The sequence below is a fragment of the Hippichthys cyanospilos genome, chromosome 11 (genome assembly GCF_059441005.1).
Source record: "Hippichthys cyanospilos isolate Australia breed blue-spotted pipefish chromosome 11, RoL_Hcya_1.0, whole genome shotgun sequence".
NCBI classification, from domain to species: Eukaryota; Metazoa; Chordata; class Actinopteri; order Syngnathiformes; family Syngnathidae; genus Hippichthys; species Hippichthys cyanospilos.
In genome coordinates, this window is record NC_142379.1 from 22,712,769 (window position 1) to 22,727,204 (window position 14,436).

Consider the following 14,436-nt stretch of genomic DNA (forward strand, 5'->3'; position numbering starts at 1 on the left):
GCATTCAATATTGGTTTTCGGCCTTGGCACTTATATGAAGAAATTTCTCCATTGTCTCTGTTTGTTATTTATTGCTATTTATTTATTGCTCAATTATGGAATGTAGTCTGCTGCTCGGGGACAATTTCATTGTATGGTACAACGATACATATGACAATAAATCTCTCTCTCTCTCTCTCTCTTCTCTCTCTCTCTCTCTCCTGAGAAACTCTCTCTCTCTCTCTCTCTCTCTCTCTCTCTCTCTCTCTCTCTCTCTCTCTCTCTCCCCCCCCCTCCCTCCCTCCCTCTTGAGAAACATTGTGGACATTGGCCGTACATAAATAAAGTGTGTGAAATACATTTAGTAAAAGCCTCCGTACCTTTTTTTTTCCCATGTTCAAGTTTGGGGCACAAACTTTTTCTTTTTTAACACATAGCAGAGTGCTTTCAGTGAGGCTCCAAATGTCCAAGTGCTCTCTGAGCGCACAACCAAGCACTCTCTAAGCACGCCCCACCCCACCCCCTCCCCGCCCATTTCTTCATGACAGGTTCTTATGTTAATTCTGACTACACCCCTCCCCCTGGCCCATTTTTGCATGAAAGTCATCGCTGCTGTATCTGTCCACACCCCAGCCCTATCCACATGTACGGGGAGTTTCACATGTTTGTCTAACAGCACACAGCAAAGAGTCTAGAGGATTTTTTGCCCAACGTCCTTACATAATGCTATATGCACTAAAGCAGTGGTTTTAAGCAAAAGTGCCTTCGTTTGAACAAGAATGTGTAGTAGAATGTGTAATGTGAACAAGAATGTGCATTAGGGCTGTTAGATTGCTTCACACTCCATGTTAGGATTGAGCGTGGTAGTGCTGCAGTGCATTATGCCTGCTATGAGGTGACCGAAATTCATGATGCACAAGAGGAAAGGAACAAAGTAGTGAGGATCACTTCATTTTTTCGTGCAGTTGTTCACAAAGTGGCGATCCTAGTTGGAGCTTTTACTTGTCTTTTGTTGCCATTGTCCCAGCATTTTTTAAACTTGTTACAGGCATCAATTTTCATTTTCTAATATTTGCACAAAAACAATAAAGTTGATGATTTTAAACATTAAACATCTTCCCTTTGTAGTCTGGTTGAATATAGGTTAAAGATCATTTGTGTAGTCTGTTCTTATTTCCATTTTACACAACATCCCAACTTTATTGGAATTGGGGTTTTAGGTCTTGCATTGTAACGTATGCCTTCCATTTCTTCATAGACCTAAGAAGAAGACAAACCTGGGGCTGCTTCTTTAAATGTATCTTGGGAGATGTTAGTAAGACAGGAGCACAATAACCCTGGGACGTACACATTTTTTTGCCAGGCCTGAGATGTGTGCAGAATTTCATTTATATTTATGATCATTTAGACCATACAAAATTAGCATAATTTTTCATTGCAAATAACATTGCCATGGAACCTTGTTTGATGAAATTAAACACTGTATTTACTTTTCATCTTTAATGTCAGCATATGAAAGACCCAAAGACAATCAGATAAAATTTTCAGGAGTTATTTGAAATGTTCACAAAAGCTCTTGCACCCTTATGATCGTTTGTCCAGGCTTACTGATGTGTGTGTGTGTGTGTGTGTGTGTGTGTGTGTGTGTGTGTGTGTGTGTGTGTGAGAGAGAGAGAGAGAGAGAGAGAGAGAGAGAGAGAGAGAGAGAGATATTGTCATGTTGAAATTGAATGACAACTCTTGTGTCTTAGGACCTCTGATCTGCCAGGACCGAATTCTGCAGGCAATGGGCAATGTGGCACTCGCACTTCACCTGCTTTGCGAGCGGACAAATCCTACATCAATGTGGCTGCCATATATTCGTAGTCTTCCTCAGGATTACACTACCCCACTCTATTACCAGCCAGAGGATGTGCAGCTCCTTTTGGGCACACAAGCTATTCAGGACGTCTTTAGCCAGTTTAAGAACACAGCACGCCAGTACGCCTACTTCTTCAAACTTTTGCAGGTAGGGAAACCTTTGGTTTTGTGTTTAGAATACACTGAACAGAAGCAACACTCAGTGCACAGGGATAACAGAATACAGTGGGCCCCCGGTGAGATTAATCTGTTCCACTATTGGGATAATATCGCAAATTCGCTGTATGGCGATCAATCTAAACCCATGTTAATAAGCTAATACATGTAAAATCCCAGGTGAAAACATCAAAATTGTATAGACATATTAAAAATTGGTATCAAAATAGTATATTAAGTGTTACGTATATATAACATACATGTATACAATTGAATAACATAAATAAAAAATATAAAGGATTTACAGTATTTACCTTTGAGCGACGTGACACGCTTGTTATGGCCATATTCCCTAGTGAGGGTAGCCTAGGCTAGGCTAATTTAGCCTTCTTTGGATTTCTTGATTATCTCCAGCTTTGTTTCCATATAAATCGTCTTCTTACTTCTCTCTTTAATATCACTAGCAATCTTGGGACCATGGCTAATCAATTGAAGTTTGAATTAAGCGCTACAATGCACAGTAAATACCATATTGAAAGCCCTCTCAAACAAGATCAAGCCTTTAGGCAGACATCTTTGTGATCCCGTGTGCCGACCAATAGCAAACCAGCATCTTCATGACCCAGTGACGTCAACCAATAGTAGACCAGTATCTTAGGGAGTCGTGACACAGACTAGCATTTCAGTGACGTAGGTGGGGATGCGTGTATAGACAAGTTCACACTTACCACCATGTTGGATGTGTCACGCACACTGACTGCCATTTTGGATGTGTCGTAAGGTGAAAGAAATTAAATAAAGAAGACCACGTCGTGAGGTGAAAAAAACGTTAGGCAGAGACGTCGTAATCCGGTGTTTCACTGTATTGTTAATATGCTATCCATCTCAATTAATTATGATATTGTTGGGAAATTATAGAAGCCAAACCGCATATTTTATTTGCATGCTTAACGATCGCAACACCAAACAATGCAGGATTTACTTGTGAGTATGATGCAAATGAGCATGCACAAGTATTTTTCCATACTGAGCAAGATAGATATATCCAGAGGTGGGCAACTTACTTTTCTTTCGCTGGTCAGTCATCGATTCCCTGCCCCTTCTATCATTGTCAATCCGCCATTTTTGTATCACGCTGAAAACTGTAATCGATGGTCTGTCATTCTATCGGACCACAGTCGCTCAGTCACCAACTTCCATCATTAACACCCCCCGTCCGTTCCTTCGTCAATCCCCGCCAACCATCGTAAGCCACAAAACTTTTGTAAGCACCCAGTCAAAACAACTCTTTTTCTGTTTTTCTTACTTACACTCAAATTCAACCTAATATTGGTAATTAAACTGTTGCATCGAACTTAAAATGTACTGGTTATATAAGTGAAGCAACAAGACAGTTTGACCTTGACCTGCAGTAAGCCATCATAGACTGGCAGACATCTGACGGAATGTCAATTCCGACAATTACAACAACAGATGAAAAACACACTTTCAATATTCTTTATCCGTTCTTTTTCGAGCATTCCCATCATTTGTTGGTCTGTTGGCTAAACCGGCGTCCGTTGGCGATGGACTGATGGACAGTCACATCTAAAAATGAGTATGGCGAAATCCAGAATCTGATGGAATGTCAATTCCGACAATTACAACAATGGATGAAAAAAACACTTTCGATATTCTTGATCCGTCCTTTTTCGAGCATTCCCATCATTTGTTGGTCTTTTGGCAAAACCAGCGTCCGTTTGCGATGGACTGATGGACAGTCACATTTAAAAATGGTGTATGGCGAAATCCAGAAAGTGTCACAAAAAATACTGATGAATCCCCACTTAAGCATGAATCCAAGCATTAATGCTTCAGCTAATGTGGAAATGGTAGCTTATCCAAATTCTCCCTCTCCATGTCCGTTTATTAAAATGCAAATTTGTATAAATGGTGTCGGCCTCAGCATGATCAGAAAATCAGATCATCATAACATGAGTCACCATTGAAGAATATGAGCTGGAAATGCTTGTAAAGGATTGAGGCCTGAAGAACTGGCATATTGTTTGTGTGTGTGTGTGTGTGTGTGTGTGTGTCTGTGTGTGTGTGTGTGTGTGTGTGTGTATTTAATTATATAAACCTCTCAAAGTGTGGAGAGGAGGGTGTTTTTACTGTTGTGGGGTCCAGCCAACTGAAGGAATGAACCACACTACCACTACTATGCCCTGATACTGATCTAGAACCCCGGGCCACCATGTCAACAAAACTATCAGTAAAGCTCTGTAACAGTTCTTCTGATCTTGCCTTTCTTTGTCTGCCAGTGCCTCATGATTTAATTTGCATGCTTATCTAAATATTTATATCGTTTGATATTCATACAACATATTTATCCATATATTTATGTAGGGGTGTTGAAAACAAGGTTCTGATGCTCATAACATTTCTGCATTGATTGATACTCATATGGATGTACAGATTCGTGCATCTGGGTCATGTTTTTTGTAGGAAAACCAAGCAAGTCTTTGTTCATGAGGCACTCAATAAAAGAGATACATTAAAATGGTTCTGATTATCTTAAACAAAGTCCCTGAAAGTGTGATAAATATAGGTGAAAGAAAATCTGAACCCGGAAAGAGGCAAATACCTTTCACGGCACTTATACCTAACCATATTTTCCCATCATACGCAGACTCATCCTGCTGCCAGAGTTCTACCCTTGAAGAACAGCTTCACTTTTGATGACTATAGGTGAGAGTGTCAGCAATAAAGCTAAAAACTGATCATATCTGTACCTGTTTTCATCATCATCCCAGATTTTCACTCTCAGGTTCTGTGCTTTTCTCTACCTCATTACAGTCTGGTAGACTTAGAGGAAGTAGGTGAAACTGTGATCAAGTGAAACCACGTGGGGGAGAGGCATCTTGATGTTTCCATAACTGAGGTCAAGGGTTTTATCATGTCTGACAGGACTTGTGATATATTGGTGGAGGTCAGTGTGGTTTTGAGAAAGTGATGGTTTGTGCCATCAAGGATGATATGAGGAGTATTCAAGGAGAGAGTGAAAAGTAAGTAGAGACTGGCTTTTTCTATTTAGGCACCAGTGCTCTGGAATGCCTTACTCATGGAAGTTCAAGCAGCTACCTCAGTCGAATTATTTAAAACCCAAAGACTAATTTAATCATACATTTAAACTGTTTGACTGCAGCTTCTTTCTTTTTTCATGCCTGCCCCATTCTTAGAGTTTGGAGAGGGAGCTTAATGGCTCTAAAAAATTTAAATACTATGCAGATTTGCGCGTACCAATGGAAGCGAGTTCTTGGTGGGCCACGTCTGTAGAGGTGCTTTTAAGGAGGTGGACTAACAAAGCCTGATTGTAGGGAGAACTTTATCCCAAGGCGTCTCCCGGCCATATGTAATCTTCAAAATAGACACTTATTGTTCATTATAGCACAATGTGTTATTTCAGCCTTCAACGTCTACAGTGTTACAGCTTGTTGAGTGTGGTAGGAGGTCTCCCAGTTGTGGTCCCTTCTCCAGGTTTCATATTTTCCTATCCATCCATTATCTGTAGCCACCTATCCACACTAGCATCGCTGGCTGGTTGGTGTCTATCCCAGCAGTCTTCGGGCAGTATGCCGAGGACCCCCTGGATTAGTTGCCAGCCAATTGCAGGGCACTCAGTGACAAACAACCTTACCACGCACCCAATCATGCCTAAGAACAATTTTGAGTGTCCAATACACAGTACTAATTTTACCAATGGAAATGTTTGTGTCCCCGGGACTCGCAATACTTAAAAACTAAGGGTCCCGTTGGAAATGTTTGGAGTCCCAAAAAAGCCGCCCCTGTCCCCGCGCCAAGGCGGCTACCCACCCCTGTCCCCGCGCCAAGGCGCCAGGCCCCTGTGACCCCTGCGAGCCGGCTCCCGGCCCCTGTGACCCCTGCGAGCCGGCGCCCGGCATCTGTGACCCCAGCGAGCCAGCGCCCGGCCTCTGTGACCCCTGCGATGCCGGCGCCCGGCCTCTGTGACCCCTGCGAGCCGGCACCCAGCTTCTGTGACCCCTGCGAGCCGGACCCCGGCCTCTGCCACCCCTGCGAGCCGGACCCGGCCTCTGTGACCCCTGCGAGCAGGACCCCGGCCTCTGTGACCCTGCGAGTCGGCGCCCGGTCCCAGTTACCCCTGCCAGTCCACAATTAACCCAGTCAAGCTGCCGGCGGCCGTTCCCTGAGCTGCCAGCCACGGTGCCGCTTCCGCAGCCTCCTGAGCCGCCAGCCTTGGCGCCGCTTCCGCAGTCGCCTGGTCTGTCAGCCATGCCTCCATTGCTGCAGACGCCAGAATCGCCAGACGGCCCCCCGTGGTCGCCCCTTTCCCAGGTCAGTCTCGTGCTCTCACTCGTGTCTGTGGCATGCACCCACTGGCTGTTCCCTGACGACGACGCCTCCGCCCCTGCCCGACGGCGTACAGCCAACGGCTCCGCTCCCGCCTGACGGCGCCCTGCCGACGCCTCCGCTCCCGCCTGACGGCGCCCTGCCGACGCCTCCGCTCCCGCCTGACGGCGCCCTGCCGACGCCTCCGCTCCCGCCTGACGGCGTCCTGCCAACGCCTCCGCTCCCGCCTGCCGATCTCCAGGGGCATCTGGGATACAAGCCTAAGTAGAAGGGCAGCCTGCTGTTTGCCGTTCGGGCGCCCAGGTCGCCCGCCTGACTCGTCCCGCCGGGCGCATCTGCTCTGGCGTCCGGGCCGCCCGCCTGATTCGCCCCGCCGGGTGCATCTGCTCTGGCGTCCGGGTCGTCCTCCTGACTCGCCCTGCCGGTCTCATCTGCTCTGGTGACCAGGTCGCCCTCTGGACTTTCACCTTCGGGTGCATCTCGTTTGGCACCAGGGTTGCCCTTGGACTATTTTTGTTTGTTTTCTCCTGTGCCCTCCTCCGGTCCCCCTTCCGCCCGCCCTGCCTTGGTTTTGTTTGCTTGCGGGTTTGCTTTGGGCTCTAAGTTAGAGTTTTGCCGGACTGTTTTTCCCGCTTTTGTTCCCGTTCGTTACGTCAATAAATATGGATTACATGAAGCCCCTGCATCGAAGCCTCCCTGGTTTTGGGTCCTCCACCTCCACCAACCACGCCAGCACTCCTACCCACCAAGGACCCCCGTGACAATTAGTGCATAATAATCATGGAATTCAAAACACATCATAAGTTACCTTTAAGTAAACGCTGTGTTCTTTTTTCTCGATTGATGTTCTTTTTTGTTGTTGTTGTTTCATTTAACGCGATGTCATGCGATGAACTAACAAGTTGGTCGACCGCGATCGACACAATGGACACCCCTGCTCTTGATGGAGGCCTGGGTGACCTGCATCAGGACAGAGAAAATGTTTCTAGTCACTGTCTGTGTCTTTGTGCCATTCTTTGTCTATTCCTTCACTGATAACCTGTCTTTGATAGGGACATAAAGGTCCAGAAAGCTTTACTCCTAGGACCACTCAGACACACAAAACCCCTCCACCTCACTAATGTGAACAGTTCAAGGAGGGGGCTGCTCAAAAGGTCAACTTATAGATGAAAATCATCAATAATAAACATGTACTATAAAGTAATTTGAGCAAGGACCTCTCTTTTATTTAAAAGAAAAAAAAAAAACATCAGTGCTTCTCACATTCTTCGATCAAACACTTGTAAATGTTACTGCTCATTAGAGAAATACAAAATTTGCAAATAGAACTGAAAGAGATTTGAACATGTTAATTTAAAATTTCCTGAAATTTTACTTGGAAGCAGTATTCTCCACTTTTGTAAGTATAGTATGCTATAGTTTTAGTGTATTTGTACTTTTTTTCCTTCTGTGGAAAGTACAGTAGATTGTGGAAGGCTTGCATGACACCTACATTTTTAAGTTTGATGTCCAAATTAAAGGATATACTTAAAAATACTTATAAATTTGGAAATTTTTTTCAGTGGAATAATTTTCATTGTTCTGCAGGTGGGCTGTGTCTTCAGTCATGACCCGTCAGAATGAGATTCCTACTAAATCTGGCAGCCAAATCACACAGGCACTCATTCCGCTTTGGGACATGTGCAACCACACAAATGGACAGGTAGGATAATAATTTTGTACTTACTGAACATAAAATAGATGTTGTTGATAGACAAGCTAGACACAGACATACAGATAGGATGACTGTATGATTTGTTGTTTTAATAGTTAATAATAATGTATTTAAAGGGCCTGTTTCAAGCAAAATAAACTTTTTGGAGATGTTAGAAGTTAAAATGCTAAGTCCTTACCAAAAACATTCTGAAAGTAGTAATTTCTTTCCAACGTGTTTCTGGGGGAAACTTTGTCCAGTTATTTTATTTTTAATGCTCGCTTTCTCTTAGATTTTATTGTCTCACTTCCAACTATTTACTGTATGCCAGAAAGATCAAGTATGCAGCTGTGAAGCCCTTCTCTGCAAGATACAGAAGGCCTAACCCATGTGACAGTGTGACCCCATTGAACTGAAAGTAAAACTAAAACTACGTGTAAGTGTACCAAGAGTGTACTATAGAAGAGAACCTGAGCCTTTAACAATAATTCACATCTTCCTGAACTGGCGTAATAGTTAGCCCACCCTGTTTGTGTCTGTGATAATCCTATATGTGCACATGGTACACAGACTTCAATCTCGAACTTTCTGGGGGAAACTTTGTCCAGTTATTTTATTTTTAATGCTCGCTTTCTCTTAGATTTTATTGTCTCACTTCCAACTATTTACTGTATGCCAGAAAGATCAAGTATGCAGCTGTGAAGCCCTTCTCTGCAAGATACAGAAGGCCTAACCCATGTGACAGTGTGACCCCATTGAACTGAAAGTAAAACTAAAACTACGTGTAAGTGTACCAAGAGTGTACTATAGAAGAGAACCTGAGCCTTTAACAATAATTCACATCTTCCTGAACTGGCGTAATAGTTAGCCCACCCTGTTTGTGTCTGTGATAATCCTATATGTGCACATGGTACACAATTAGACTTCAATCTCGAACCAGCCCCCTTTAATGCCATTAATCTCTGGAATGTATTCACGTGCTGAAAACGTCTAAACCAGGGATGCCCAAATCCACCCCACTACCTACCCCCACCCCCACCACCTCCACTGGTGGCTAGATTAGACAAGTATTTCTTGGGCAAGTTTGTGAGCTTTGTAACGTCGAGTTCCATTAGTCTTCCACCACTGACAAGGATCAGTGTCAAGGTCTGATCCTGGCAATAGCAGATGCTTGTTCAATCTCTCTTTTCTCTATGACTGGTTAGAGGTTTGTTAATGATTCCTCTTGTCAGATTTGCCCAGACTTACCCAAGGTTCTATTTTTCATGTTAAATAACAATAGTCCTGATTAGCTCTCCATTTAAAGGGTGAAGATGCCCCGTTAGTCTAGCTAGATTTAGCGCGATCGTGTGAGGGGACGGGACGCTGCCTAGTACGGTCTTGAAAAGGATTCATCCAGGCAGGGGTGGATCATCAGAGCCAGAAAGGCCTTCTCTGCTGGCCTAGAAAATCATTATAGTACTATAATGTGACCTGACATCATTATCATAACTATAATAAACTATAAAAATTATAACTATATTGAAAGTCAATCTCATTAAAAATTTATTTTTATTAAATATATATGGTATATATATTTATATAAAAAAATTGTCCTGTTGGAATTTTATTTCTAAATCAACATAAACTCAAGTTAGTAATCTGACTCCAATTTGTGACCTTACCCAACTGCCACTCATCCAACAATTTGCGCGCTCGTTCTGCAATAGAAAGGTATCAGGAAGCTGGCATTTTCACACACGAGTGGATTTATTCCTAACACACAGATCTAAAACAAGCACCTGGGTCTCGGGTCCCTCTCAATACAGCCCTGTACGCCTCTGTTGCCACCAGCAGACGTACTCCTCATCCGAGTTGCCCAGCCATGACTTATACTACACAATATGCAAATGGAACAGCAATAAATGTATCCTGGCATTATTCTATTGGCTATGTGTATACTGCAGTTAAATTTAGCTTGCTCTCATTGGTCTTCCTTCCCCTGCGGAGTCGCTTGCTTGCTGGTTTAGTTTTCCAACAGCTGCCTCCGGGTTATCTCGTCACTGCATCTTCCTTGCGACCACCACCGCTTGTTCTGCAACATTCCACTCTTGCACCCCCTTGCAACACACGTTCTGTCTTCTTCCACCAGTCACACGCCCAGCACTTTACAGTTTCACACTTTCATACACAGGATGTAACAACATCTAATGAACTACTTTAAGCTCAAACTCTTATGTTCCTTTAGTCCGTATTCAGTTCTTTTCGTGTCTTATTATATTCCTTTAGTTACGCTCCTGCCAGTGTTGTAGTTTTAAGTTGGAGTTTTTAGCCAATTAGAATTCAGCTAACCTGTGTTGCCAGACAGTATGAAATCTTTCTGCACCCAGTCAGGGTCTTGGGTATTCGCAGCAAGAACACGAGAACAACAACATTGGTATCCCTGTATCCCCGTAATGCTTAGGTGTGCGCATGAGAGGTAGTTATTCGAGAGTCAGACATGAAGGGGTACATGTGAAAGTCACAGACCGCCACTGCATCCAGGTTCTAACCATCTAAATTCTACTCCAGTCATTTCAATTATCTTTAATTTCACTTGAGTAACCCTTGGAATTTGATTAAATTCTAACCAGGTCCTTTTCAAAATGGCCCTTTACTATATCTTCTGTACCAACTTGAAACAAATTGTTCTTTCACAGTAAATTGATGTAATATTAAAAATTACTTGAACTGAGTTTTACAAGATGTATTTAGTAAAACTGTAGCAAAGCAGTGATTTAATTTATTAATTCAGAACGAATCCTCATAGGTAATGGCATACAATAAATACAGAGGGTTATGATTCGATTCAAGAACATTGGCTTCGTTTGGTCAGCTACAATGCATGCTCGTGCTCTATATCTGACTCTCTCGATCTCTCACAGTCTTCCTGATGAGCGGACAACAACAGAAATTAAGATACACAAACATTCTTACTTTTTACGCAATGACCAGATAAGCACTGGAAGTGACCAGTTGCCACACTGGAATGAAATATTTTTCTGATGGCTTCAGTGACAGAATTTGGAATCCCGTGGACCCCGTGTTACGACATCAATTTGTTCCTCGGTTGGGGTCGTAAGGCGAATTTGTCGTATGACGGGCAATCCAAACCAATGTTAAATAGCTAATGTGTTTAGAACCCCAGGTAAAAACATAAAAATTGTACATACATATTAAAAATTGGTACGAAAATATTATAGTAAGTGCTACTTATATATAATATACTGTGCATGTATACAATCTGAAAAAATCATAAATAAAAATATAGAAAGGATTTATTTACCTTTGAGTGCCGCTTGTTATGCCCAAATTCCCTCGTAAGGGTTATCTCCAGCATCTTTTCTATATAAATCATCTTCTTACATCTCTAATATCACTATCAATCTTGGCTAACCCTTTCAACTTTGAATTAAGCAGTAAAATGCACTATAAATACGAGTAGCTACTCACAATCGAACAAAGCTTTACCGTTCCGCCGTTGTGAAACAAGTGAGGCCGACCAATAGCAGACCACCATCTCCGTGAGGCGACGTCGACAAATAGCAGACCAGCATTGTAGTCACGTACTGCATGGAAGCAGTTAGATGGCAATAGTAAATAAGTGCAATTACCTAAAAACACCAGTAGATGGAGGCAAAACAACACAAATACAGCCAAGCCCCTAGGGTCATGACATTTGTTTTGTTCTCATAACTGGGAAAATGTCATAAAGAGGGGTTGAAAAAACTCAGTATTCCATGTCGCAAAATGAAAATATCGTAAATCAGGGACGTTGTAACACGGGGTTCCACTGTACTTTACTAGCGTTTGCATTAGCATTAGCATCTAGCTTCCTCAGTGCAGTCCGTGCATTTCACACTTGGGCCTTCAGTGATTGGAGCCCTCATGCGCACCGGTAAGCACGTACACAAACTTTTTTTCAGAGCATTTAAACATCAATAAACCCACATCAGCAATTAAAACATCAATATTCGTGCCAAAAATTTGAAGTAATAATAATTTCAAATTTTTTGTCCACAAAGTTGACCAAGAGCAGGCAAGATTTAACAGGATTAGTACGCTAAATTACAAATGGCAATTTAATATAAATGTCACGTCTAGGCATGGTGAGCTGGGAGGAGGAAGGAAGGGGACCCAAAAAATGAAGGAAAACTGAGAAATATGTGGCTCAAATGGAAGTTTTAAGTTTTTTTCTTCTTTTTTCTCCTCAGAAAGATTTTCATGACTTGCTTGTAGAGTTTGTCGCTGCGTTTCATTTCCAATAATAAATCCTTTTGTATTGACAAGGACATGAATGCTGAAAGTCGCGCCGGTTCAATTTCTGTTTTGCTCTTCTTCAGACATTCTGGGTTGAAAAAAAAAAAAAGCATCTGGCTTCGATGTACGCTAACACTAACATTAGCTGGTTGAGCATCATGTTTTTTTTATTTTTTCTTCTTCTTCTTTGGAAATAACTTTATTTAACCACTTCCACCGTTAAACATGGGGGACCAATATAGCATCGCCTTACTGCAGTGAGTGTCCATTACGTCATGTTCTACGTGAGGCTTCTAGATGGTGATCTTATGACTTGATAAGCTATTGCAGCTAACAAAAGTATGGGCCCATACACAATACGTCATTGCACACTGCACAGAAGCCTTCTACTTGTTCAACCGAATGCCTGAGCGCCTCCCAGCTAAGCAGACATTTTATAGAAGATATATATTTAATAAAAATAAATTTAAAATGAAATTGACTTTTATTATAGTTATTATAATTTATTATAGTTATGATAGTGCCAGGTTATATTAGGCCAGCAGAGAAGGCCTTGCTGGCCCTGACGACCCGCCACTGAGCTTCATTGTCCTTTTCCATAGCGCAAGTAAAATCATTCGATCACCCCAAAGAATAGAATAGAAAAAAAAGAATAGGCGGGGGTCACCATCTGGACCATTACCCAACATTCAGCTCTGGTCGTCTGGTATTATAATTCTTAAGTCTTGTGTTTCTTTTTACATTTACTTTATTTAGAGGTCAGCAATTAGCACACAGTGCTTCCGTATTCAATGTGACATGACTTCTTCTTCGTGATTTTGCAACTTCTTCTGTCATAGATATCGTTACGTAGATGCCAAAATGAGACACTACAACACCATAATATTTTGTTCAAATCTTCATACTGTTATACGGTCCTTATAAGGAAGTTGTACACCCACAGATTTTGATAGAGGTATTTTCTTCCTCTGGGTTGGTTTCGTTTCATTGTATCGTCTATTTGTGTTCGATGCAAAATATTTATTTCATGAACAAATAGAAAAAAAGGATCAAAATATTTTCATTCATTGCATAAGTGAAATACAGTTCTCATAATACTATTTGGAAAAAAACTTGAGTCAAGTATAACTCTGAGATTTTTTGCTGAGTTTCTTTGGATAATAAGTACATACATTTATCAAAACTTAAGAGTGTTGTCCTTAAATGGCAAGAAGGGCCAAGATTCACCATCTCAGTTGCATTGGAATTGAGAGACATTTAAATTGGAAGACCTCCATTGTTTTAATGCTGGATCTCAGGAGGATATAATCATAAATATTTCTGTACTTTGGAAAGTTTAAAATATCATGATAACAGACCCTTTAATTTACATTGTTTTTTACATAATGATGAAAATACAAACAAAAATTACAAAATGATGATGAAAAAATAAAGGGCAAAAATAATTTCTACAAAATGATATGGAGAGAAAACATCATTTAGTGGCCTTTTGAAAAAGAAATGTCTCGAGGCCTTCTTTTTTAAGATCATGAACTTTTGTGGAGCCTTCAGGGTCTCTTGTGCCATTCCAAAGCCATAGGGTGACAGTCTGGAAGGCGCAGTCTCCCCTGGTGGAGTTTGGTCCTAGGTTGGTGAAGGCAATAGGTGGACGAAGAGGAGAGGAGGCTTCAAGTGGCTATACAGAGGGTAAGTAATTCACTGAGGTCAGCAGGGACAGTTTATGGGTGAGAAGCAGAGCTTTTAGTGTATTTTGTGTTAGATTGCCAATCAGTGAAGGGATTTGTGAACAAGTGCGCCTCCTCCTACACTCATCGAAGCATCTCAACTACCTCAGGAAATAAAGTCTGGGTATTCACTTCTTGTAAACATTCATACTTGTGCACAAGCAATCTTGAATGTCTTGATGTTTCTCATTTTTTGCAGATAACCACTGGCTACAACTTAGAGGATGACCGATGCGAGTGCATGGCGCTGCAAAACTACAAGAAGAATGAGCAGGTAAAGAGAGAGCGTAATAATAAATAAATGTTTCAATAAGCTTCTGTTGAATATATCGAACTGTATTACTGCATCAGTTTTCTAATATTATATGCTACACTTCG

At 41.9% G+C, this 14,436-nt stretch overlaps 1 protein-coding gene across 1 annotated transcript in view; it reads left to right on the top strand.

Moving 5' to 3' along the window:
- setd3 (SET domain containing 3, actin histidine methyltransferase) overlaps positions 1 to 14,436 on the top strand; it is a 63,669-nt gene that overhangs the window by 35,607 nt on the left and 13,626 nt on the right. The window contains exons 6-9 of the mRNA XM_088427049.1: positions 1,731 to 1,987; positions 4,664 to 4,722; positions 7,951 to 8,065; positions 14,258 to 14,332. Coding sequence (XP_088283175.1) covers positions 1,731 to 1,987; positions 4,664 to 4,722; positions 7,951 to 8,065; positions 14,258 to 14,332 — 506 coding nt within the window. The remainder of the gene's footprint in view (positions 1 to 1,730; positions 1,988 to 4,663; positions 4,723 to 7,950; positions 8,066 to 14,257; positions 14,333 to 14,436) is intronic.